The 10,196-nt window shown below is 55.0% G+C and overlaps 1 protein-coding gene across 2 annotated transcripts; it reads right to left on the reverse strand.

Moving 5' to 3' along the window:
- Positions 1-1,756: 1,756 nt before the first annotated feature.
- LOC128335641 (BTB/POZ domain-containing protein KCTD12-like) lies at positions 1,757-9,938 on the reverse strand. Of its 2 annotated transcripts, none has more exons than XM_053274242.1 (2): positions 9,429-9,938; positions 1,757-4,505 (listed from the first exon to the last, which is right to left on the reverse strand). In XM_053274242.1, exon 2 carries the CDS (start codon positions 4,482-4,484, stop codon positions 3,600-3,602), a length of 885 nt encoding a protein of 294 aa, XP_053130217.1. In that variant the 5' UTR covers positions 4,485-4,505; positions 9,429-9,938; the 3' UTR covers positions 1,757-3,599. The 2 variants fall into 2 exon arrangements, with proteins under 2 accessions (XP_053130217.1, XP_053130218.1); XM_053274243.1 differs by lacking the exon at positions 9,429-9,938 and adding an exon at positions 8,704-9,050.
- Positions 9,939-10,196: the final 258 nt, after the last annotated feature.

The following is a 10,196-nucleotide window of genomic DNA, read 5'->3' on the forward strand; positions in this document are numbered from 1 at the left end:
ACCATTTCTGATAACTTTACTATGTAAACCACTTCCATAACTTCTTTCTTGGAAAACGGTATATAAATATACTTAATAAAATAATAAAATAATAATTAATAATAATAATAATAACTAGCTGGGCCGTGTGCAGAGCATCTGCGCCTCTAGTTCTCCCCGCATCTGCCTGCCGGCTGCTGTTTTCTTCCCCCACCACCGTTTTGTTTCCCTGTCATTCCTCCACCAGCGCTGCCACTTTCCTCTCCCCCTGCCAGGAGCTTGCTCGTGAACTCTTGTGAATGCTGCCATGCATGGGATTAGCGACGGGTATGCCTTAGATAGATAGATAGACAGACAGATAGGTAGATAGATAGATAACAAACTACACAGTACAAGCAAATCCTCAATAGTTTCTTCTTCTTTAAAAGGAAAAGTAGCTTTGGGATGGTGTGGTTTTGGAGCACAGAAAGGGGAACGGGTGCATCTACCATCTGCATTCTGGTTATCCAGGATGGAGCCTGCTCAGCACCAAGGTTGTACAACGCTTTCCCTGGGGAAGTTCATTCTGCCCCACTCTTGTGTTTTAAATGTCAGGTTAACACAGTTCTTTTTTGTTTCTGAAATAAATGGTTTGTTTTTGCCACTGCCAGGTTTCTTTTTTCTTTTCTTTTTTTTACAGCCCATTTGATTAATGGCCTTTTGATCATCCCGACTGATTATTGTTTTCATATGTATTTTTTGAATTTACGTTTTTTGTAAGTCACATGGTAGATCCTCTGAGCCAAAAGGTAGGGTAGGAACAATTTTTGGAAATAACTTTTTTTCTCACTCACCATTGTTTAAACTCCAAATCACCCCCTTCCTTAGGTCCCCTAGATTCTAGGACCTTCTCCTACTCATCTTTCCATTCCTTAGCCAGCTCCACAGGGTGTGTGTGAGACTCTAATCTCAGCCAGACAGCTAAGCTAAGCTGTAAACATTTGGATGCTGATAGCTTAGTTCCCTGAGAAGCTGGAATGTTTATGGACATTCTGTAACATCACAACCACTTAACTATTCAGTGTTGGAGGCTTTGCTGCCAGAAACAGGCTTGGTCCTCCTTTACATGAGAAAAGCTCTGCTGGATTAGGCCCAAGGCCCAGCATCCTGTTTCACACAGTGGCCCAGCAGATGCCTCTGGGAAGCCCACAGGCAAGAGCTGAGGGCATGCCCTCTCTCCTACTGCTACTCCCCTGCAACTGGTATTTTGAGGTGGCTTATAGCTCTCAGACTAGTAGCCCTTGATAGACCTGTCCTCCATGAATTTATATACACTCCTCTTAAAGCCATCCAAGCTGATGGCTATCACCACATCTTGTGGCAGATAATTCCATAGGTTGATTATAGATTGTGTGAAAAAGTACTTCCTTTTGTCAGTCCTACATTTCTTGACAACCAGTTTCATGGGATGACCCCAGGTTCTAGTGTTATGAGAGAGGGCATCCTCCTTATAAGGAGGAGTCTCCTTATAAGGGCATCCTCCTTGCATAAGGAGGAGAGGGCATCCTCCTTATGCAAGGTCCATTTTAGAATGTGAGGGTGCACCTTTGGACGATTAGCATGGCACGAGAGATGGAAACGTCAGCATGCCAAGGAAGCATGCAAATTGGCTCAATGGCTTTTTCCTCCCCAGCATAATTGTGCTCCCAACAGAAATACCAGCACCGCAGTGTTGGAAAGAGCAATGGGGGAGGTCTTTCCATCCTCCTTGACCCTTTAACGAGGAGGCAGAGAGAAATATCCTTTTTTCCTTTATTACACAGAGTTCCCAGCCAAGCCTGCGAAAGCAAGAGCCGGCCAGCGCTTGAGGCCCAGAAATATACACAGTGCTACACTTGGAAAGAGGCTCTTCAAAAAAGTTACCGCGGAAGTCAGAAAATTGGCTTCTTTTGCCATTTTTTTTGTTGCTTTTGAACCTATAAATAAAAAGCCATCGTTCTGGGCACACCAGAAGCTGTAGCAATCAGCCAAGATATTCCGTTATCACGTTTTGGCCCTTTCTTCCTACTCTAAGTGAAGGAAAGACAAATGACAGATTGGGTATGAATGGTTCCTAAGGATCTAGCATTGTAGCTTCTGTGCAAGATAAGTCTCTGTTCCCACCCCACCCCACCCCACCCCAGGGGCATGTACAGAGTTTGGGGGGGGGCAAGGTGGGAGTGAGCTGTGAGTGCACATCAAAGCACACCCACAGACCCCTCTTTCCATCAACCTGAACATGAAGATGGAGGGCCACATCCAGAGATTAGTCTTAACTAAACTCCATTGAAGTGAATGAGAAAGGTTTCTCATGACTAACCTCATTCCCACCCTTCATCATAACCAGCTTTGTCCGGATGCTGCCCAGGGTCCGAGCTGAACTAGACCTTTGATGGGAGACCCTAGGCCTGGGAATCCAGACCTCTTATTGGCTATAATCCATGATGGCTATAGAGAGCTGCCGGATCCAGAGGCACTATGCCCCTGCAACCCAGCCGGGACGGAGCAACTGTGAGAGAGACCACCGGTTTCCAGACCTGGTTGTGGGCTCCCCAGAGTATCCTCTTGGCCACTGCAGGGAGGAGGATGCAGAACTGAATGGCCACACGCACACTGCAGCCCAATCAGCAGGTCTGATCTGCACTGATCATCTAAGAGTGTATTTGGGAGGGAAGAAGCAGTGGGATGGGGGCTGCTTAGGAACACCCCACCACCACCACCACCACCACCACCAAATCACACTTCTTCCCTGCACCACTTCATCCCTAGCTGCTTTCTTTAGCTGGGCTTACCGGACATGCGTTTCTCAGCTTCTAGAAAAGTGGCCAGAGGTGTGGGTTTGAGCACCCCTCCCTCTCTCATCAGTTCTCTCCTCCAAATCATCCCTCCCCCCCCCATATTTTAGCTGTCTGGTGGAGAACTGGGCACCCAGATCTCCGCTCTACATCCAGAGCCACTGGATGGAAATGGGCTGGGTCCAATGGTGCATAGAAGTGGTGGGATGAGATGGTTGCTTGCCTACTCACCTTGAGGCTGCCTCACTGGCAGTCTAAACACAGAGCTGCTTACATAGGCTATGGCTACCATGTCTGTGGCAGGGAGGGGGGGTCCTTTGCCCTTCTCAGCCCCCCTCCGCCACACGGCAACCCTTCCACCAAACGCCCTTAGCGCACGGCACATCTAAGCATCTTCCTGCCGCAGAGGCAGAGCAAGAGGCATGGAGCCCTTCGCATGGTAAGCTACCCGACCCCCTCGTTCTCCACGTAATGTTGCATTGCAGGTTAATACTGGCAAATTGCACCCCCCACCCCACCCACCACCCTGCCCTGCCCCCAGACACAAGTTCAGCATCGTCCCCACACACAGCAGCATCCATGTCCACGGTCCAGGGAAAGTTGCACGCTACGGTTGGCTACTGCTGGACAGAAGGGCCACCTTACTCAGGTGTCGGCGCAGGGAGGAGCCAGAGGGGGGTCCATTTGGAAAGGGAGGGAAGGTGCCAGGACTGGGCAGTTTCTATGTTCTAAAGGACCAACAGCACAAGGAGGATCGAGGGTCAAGGGGCCGTCGGCTTTGGGTGTGGTTTGGTTTTGGTTTAAGCGTCACTCACGGTAGAAAACATATTCGGTGTAAGAGGTCCAGATCTTGTCGTCCGTCTGCTCGTGGGCAAACGCGCAGGTCCCCGTGGAGTTGCAGGCCACCATGTGGAAGCCGGAATCGGCCAGTTTGTCAAAGGCCTGCTCCAGGAAGGTGAACTTGAGGTAGTACCTGGAGGTGTAGCGCTCCGGCGGCCGGTCGGGGTCCCTGCTCTCGTTCAGCGTCTCCCCAAAGACTTCCTTGGCCAGGGAGGTCTTGCCGCACACCATGATCCTCGCCACCCTGCGGAACTTAGCGTCCGTCTGGCTGTCTCTGCCCAGAGTGTAGGAGCCGCGGTAGCCGATGGTGATGAAGCCGGACCTGCGGAGCTCGGGCCCAGCGCCGCCCCCCGCGCTGGCTGGGAGGGAGCCTCCTGGGGTGCCCGCGAGGGCGGCGCTGGCAGCAGCCAGGTTGCGGGCCGTGTCCATGCTAGGAGAGAGCTCCTCTGGGTCGCTCTGGCAGGGCTCCTCCCCGATGGAGTTCTGCTTGCTGATCTTGGGGGCCAGGCTCTTGACCAGCTCAGGCAGCTTGAAGTACTCGGCTTCTCGCTGCAAGCGGCCCCGCTCCGGGAAGTGCTCGGGAAGCACCAGCTGCTGGTCCCTCATGAAGTCCAAGATGTAGCGGAAGAGGAAGCCATCGCGGTCCACAAAGAACCTGCCCTTGCTGTCCCGAGCCAAGGAGTGGGTGCTCTTTTGAGTGAACATCTCCCAGAGCAAGGAGCCAGGGACGCTGACCAGAGTGTTGTGGCGGGTGATGTAGACCTGCCCACCCACGTTGAGCTCCACAATCTCGGGGAAAACCACGTCCTCGCCGGGTTTGGCACAGCTCGCATGGTCTGCCAGGGCCATCATGAGCCCCCTTCTCCTGCACCCCTGCAAAAGAGAGAGTGGCCAAGGCATTAGGCTCACCAGACATGCAGCCCGCCTACCCACAGGCCATGCAGGCTTCCAAGACACCTCTGTGTTACACGCTGAGAGATCGGAAGCGGATCCCTCCGGGTAACCAAGTAAGATTCACCTGAAACCAAGAGCCTTGTGGCATCTTAGACACAGTTATTGCCACCATCTCACAGAAGCTGTGAAGAGAGCTGGTCTTGTGGTAGCAAGCATGACTAGTCCCCTTAGCTAAGCAGGGTCCACCCTGGTTGCATATGAATGGGAGACTAGAAGTGTGAGCACTGTAAGAGATTCCCCTTGAGGGATGGAGCCACTCTGGGAAGAGCAGAAGGTTCCCAGTTCCTCCCTTGCAGCAACTCCAAGACAGGGCTGAGAGAGATTCCTGCCTGCAACCCTGGAGAAGCCGCTGCCAGTCTGTGTAGACAATACTGAGCTAGATGGACCAAGGGTCTGACTCAGTAGAAGGCAGCTCCCTATGTTCCACTTCATCGGATACAACAAACAAAAGCTTCTGTGACAATTGGTCCTTTCAGGTGCTATGAGACTTGGTTTTGCGTTTGCTGTAGCAGACGAATGCGGCCACCCCATCTGAGCAATGCATTCCTCTCATGGAGCATCCTCAGAATTGGTGGCTGTGGGATTTTGGAGCCCGTCTTCGTCTCCTCCCAGGGTCTTGCTCCTGGGCTCCTCCATACCTCCCAATTCTAGGGCTGAGGGTGTGTGAGCCAGAGGAGTCCCTGCATTGCAAGGCAGACAACAACGGGGTGGCTGTGTGCTCTCTCCCATCCCCTTGTATCCTAGGCACCGGCTTCGCAGCCTGGCTCTGTGCAAGCCACCCTTCCTGCCCACACATATACACACACAGTCCCCCAGCTGGCCTCTGCAGAGCCAACAGAGTGACCAGGAATGTGCTTCCATTCAAGAAAAATGCTGCCCACTGCAAATTCCTGGCTCCAGGCACAAGCTCGCCAGCCAGAATAATCCCAGCTGAGCCTACAGCAGAGGGCAGCACAGCTGTGGCCAGCCGGGGTGATGCTTGGTGAAGAACATGAGCTTTGGACTCCTCTGCTGAGCAAATCTGCCTCCGGGCAGCTTTTAAGAGCAGAAATGTCTTCCGGCTGCTGCATGGATGACCCCGAGGATAGGAAAGCAGCCTGTGTGCCACTGGTGAAGAAGATCACACCACTATTGATCTGGTCAAGCACAGGAGAACCTCCCTTGCCCTTATGGCTTCTTTGTGTGACTGACAGCAGCCCTAATTTTCCCCCCCCCATTTCTACTAGGCCTTTCAAGATTAGGTCTTGAGAGCTAGCTGTTGGTTTGAGGCAAATGATATGATACCTTGCCTCTTGCTTTTATGGAGTGTGGGGGAGTGTATTAATTAATTAATTAATTAATAGGATAACTGGATTGTTTTGGACTCTTGCAGTTCTAGGTAGTACAGGTTAGGAGCCACTTTGAGAACTTTGATGGGAAAGCACTAATCAACCAATAGTTTGGACTTTGGAGTGCTTACAGGGCTGGGAGGGAGGACTTCTCTTATCTTATGCATTGCTCAAAACTTTGCTTTTTGGTGTTTGGATAACTTCATGGAGGAGAGGTCTATCAATGGCTACTAGTTGGGAGGGCTAAAGGCCACCTCCAGCCTCAAAGGCAGGATGTCTCTGAGTACCAGTTGCGGGGAGTAAGAGCAGGAGAGAGGGCATGCCTTCACCTCTTGCCTATGGCTTCCAGTGGCAACTGGTTGGCCACTGTGTGAAACAGGATAATGGACTAGATGGGCCTTCTTGGGCCTGATCCAGCAAGGCTAATCTTATGTTCTCCCCCATAGCCAGGGAGAGCCACTCTGGCTGTGCTGTGAATGCGGCACTGGCCGGATTTTGCTCGTAAATGGGGCCGCGTGCCCCTGTTTGCAAGCAAAATAATGCCCCTGCACCTGATGCCAGGTGCAGGGGCATGGCTGATGTCAGGTGCAGGGGCATGGCTGGGGCACAAGGCACAGCCCCTGAAGCGCGGTGGCCCGGGTTCTTTGAACCCGTTCACACAAGGGTGGCTCTGCCTGTGCTGGATGCCATGAAAAGTTCCCTCTCCTGCTGGCATGCCACTCCAGGCCAGATGGCAAACTGCTTTGGAAACGGAGGGCCAGTTGATGCTCATGGCTGCCCTAGGCACAGATATAGCCAGGAGTCCTCGGGGTCTCTTTTCCCAGAAGCCTTCAGGGAAGGGGAACCCAATGCTCCCCCCGGCTCTGCGCTCCTTTTACTTCCTTTCCTCCCCAAATCGTTCACTTCCAATATTGCAGCTCAGCTGGGCAAAATGCACTTCAAGCCCAGGGGGACAATGAAGGCCGCTTTGCTCTCCTAGCCGAGGGCTGGATTTAGGGGCAGGCAAACCCATCACCCTCTTCAAGTCTGGACTGCCGGCATGGAGGGCACTGGCCATTTCAGTTGCCTTCACAATTTAAAAACTACTTCTAGGATTAGAGGAAACCAATCTGTGCACATTTGCTTATGCATGGCAGAAATAAATAGTGTTACAGATTCATGAGTCAGGTGCCCCATGGGGCACAGGCCGCCCCGCCCCCCCGCAAATGGGTCACCGAATCCCAGCTGCCCCCTTTCTCCTCCATGACTTCTTCCAGAAAGAAAGTGCAGCAGTGGGGGGGGAGGAATGATTGAATTTAATTATGGGGGGGGCTGTGGACCAGGGCCCCCAATCTTTTAGGTATCTAGCAACACCACATGCAAAAAGTATTCCAAGTTCAAGATGCCAAGCCAGCCCTAACGCACCATATTTCCTTTCATAGAAGGAAAACAGATTTTCAGCCTGAGTGAAACGTGAACAAATACAATGGCTGACATGTGCCAAGTTTGGTCTTGAAAAGAATGCACATCCAGCTTGCAACATGGTGGTGGGGTGTGTGTCTGTTCTCCCAAGGAAACACAGGAGGGGGGAACCCTCTGCCCACCACCACTTGGCGCCTAAAAGAGCACTTTGGACCCAGCCCTGGCCTTTGGATTGTCTGTCTCAAGCCATTCCAATAAAAGATGATGAAAGAGGGAAAGAGGAGACCAGCTGTTCAGACGGGTTCACACACAGGAAGTGGGAGAGTCTGCTCCAGGAATGCGAATGACTTCCAGAAGTCATCATTTTCATCCCAGCTCAACCCACAGTCGCCCTCATTCTTCTTTAGCCCTGTGCCTAGTTCACAGAAGAGGGGGCGGCATAGGCGGGCCTTTATTTCCATTCCCAGGGAGGCATTCCTTGGAGAAATGCCACTGCTGCACCATCAGACTCTCCTCCTTGGCTCTGAAATCAAGGCGGCAGGCTCTTCTGACCAGTCGTGGGCTTTTAAGAGTTTGAGGGACAGGGAGCCATTCCTTAGCCCAGTGACAGAGGCTGCTAGTCTGCCAGGGTGTTAGAGACAGCTCTTGCAACTGGTCCTCCCAGGCCAACTGTGAAGGAAAGAGCCCTCCACCCCTTCCTTGGTGGCCTCACATTTGCAGGGCTGTCTCTAACCAGAGGGACATAGGATGCTGCCATATACTAGGTCAGCCCATTGGTCCATCTAGCTCAGGACTGTCTACACAGACTGGCAGTGGCTTCTCCAAGGTTGCAGGCAGGAGTCTCTCTCAGCCTTATCTTGGAGATGCTGCCAGGGAGGGAACTTGAAGCCTTCTGCTCTTCCCAGAGTGGTTCCATCCTAAGAGGAATCTCTTACAGTGCTCACACATCAAGCCTCCCATTCATATGCCACCAGGGCAGACCCTGCTTAGCTAAGGGGAGAATTCATGCTTGCTACCACAAGACCAGCTCGCCTCCCCATGAGAAGCATCTCTCCCATTCAAGAATGTAGCTAGGGGAGAAGGGGCCGTCTTTGCCCCTCTCCCGGTGGCTCCTTGGAGTGAGGCTACACCCTACCCTGCTCCCATGATGGCCCGGCTGACATGCTCCTTTCCGTTTCAAGGATCTGCAAGACTAGCCTTTGGAGGCAGCTCGAGAGGGGGCAAGCAGTGCCTAGCTTGGCCCCCACTTCCACCCTGGTAGTCACAGCCTCCTCCTGGTGCAGGCACAATGGACAAGCCACGTGCCGATCCTTCTCACAAGAGTTTCATGCTCCTTCCTTCCATGACTGGGAGCATCTGCACAGTGGCGTGCAGGGGAGGGGGCTCACGTTCCTTTCATTCCCTCCTGGCACCTTATAACACCCTCCGCTCCACGAACACGTCTGCACGTAGGAATGGCGGCCACACGTGGCTTCCCCCCTATGCCAGGAGGATCAGGCAAGCGGGGCCTTTTGCTTGCATAAGTGTAGAATCTTGCTCCGGAGGAGCCTGTCCTTTGGCCAGCCAAAAAAAAGAGAGGACGTCGTCGTCGGTGGGGCTGGGGTGGGTCCAGAGAACGGCAGCGGAGAGGGGGCGCTGGCTGGCAACAAGCAGCCGGCTTCCCAGCTGGGCAGCCTGTCGGCCCCCCGCCCGAGTCCTCCTCCTGCCGAGTTTCTCTCTCCAGTCCAGATCCCCGACAGGCGGCCCCAATCTGCCCCCTCCCGCAAGCTCCCCTCGTGGCTTTGAAAGGGTCATCGAGCACGCACCGCCTATGGTCGCCAGCTCCGAAGGGAGTCCCAGGTCAGTTCCACGGCGGGACTGACGCCCCAGTCAGGCTGGGGAAGAGGCTTGTTCATTCCGGTGGCGAGGCCGCTTCCCACCCCAGCTGCTTGGGAAGCGGCGCGACCGCGACTAACCGCGGCGCCACCCTCCCCGATCCGAATTCCATCTGGATCGGATCGGGGTCTCTCTGGCCCCGCGCCCTGTGCAGGCGCGCACACACTCACACACACACACTCAACACACACGCACGAGACACTGCGCCAAACGGCAGCTCGCATCCTTCAGCTCCCACCTTGCCGGCTGCTGCTCCAAAGCGGGCGAGGAAAACAGCGGCGCCCGGCCGGGCTGCAGCACGACGATGCCCGGGAAGCGCTCGCCTAGCAGGCGCCTCTCATGCCTCGGCGGCCGCCGCAGCTGCCCAGCCCGTGGTCTCCTCCTTCCTGGGCCGCCAGCGCCCGGCCGCCTCCGCGCCGCAACCTCGCGTGGCCCTCGGAGCCAGGAGCATCCAGGCGGGCAGCGGGAGGAGAAGCAGCAGCAGCAGCAGTGCGGGGCGAGCAGGGCGCTTCTGGGGCTGCTGCTGCTGCTGCTGCCGCCCCTCGGAAAAGCGCCTCCAGCCAAACAAAGGCAGCCTGTCCGCGGGTCCGTCTCCGGCGGCAGCTCCTTGGCGCGAGGCTCCTCCGGCAGCAGGCGGATTAAGGGTCCGGCTCCGGCCGGCGCCCCGAAGCTCGCCCTGGACGACAACGGCGCCGCAATCGCAATCGCGCTGCCCGCCTCCGCCTCCGCCTCCGCCTCCTCCTCCTCCTCTCCCTGCCCCCGGCTGGCTTTTATCCGCGTGAAGCCCCGCCAGGCCCTCCCCGCGCTCGCTGACGACACAGCCTGGCTGGCTCCCTCCTCCCTCCACACAGCCTGGGCAAGAGGAGGAGGAGGCGGGGATGGCCGGGTGGAGGCAGCCGGACGAAGCAAAGAGCGAGCGGCGGCGGGCGGGCTGGGAGGGAGCTGGTGGCGCCGCGCCTCTCCGCGCGGGAGGGACCCGAGGAGGCTCTCCGACCCCGGACGCCGC

The sequence above is a fragment of the Hemicordylus capensis genome, chromosome 11, assembly GCF_027244095.1.
Source record: "Hemicordylus capensis ecotype Gifberg chromosome 11, rHemCap1.1.pri, whole genome shotgun sequence".
In the NCBI taxonomy this organism is placed as follows: Eukaryota; Metazoa; Chordata; class Lepidosauria; order Squamata; family Cordylidae; genus Hemicordylus; species Hemicordylus capensis.

Bases quoted from the DNA above. Each gene is read 5' to 3' on its own strand.
- LOC128335641 (XM_053274242.1), bottom strand. From the start codon at position 4,484: ATGATGGCCCTGGCAGACCATGCGAGCTGTGCCAAACCCGGCGAGGAC.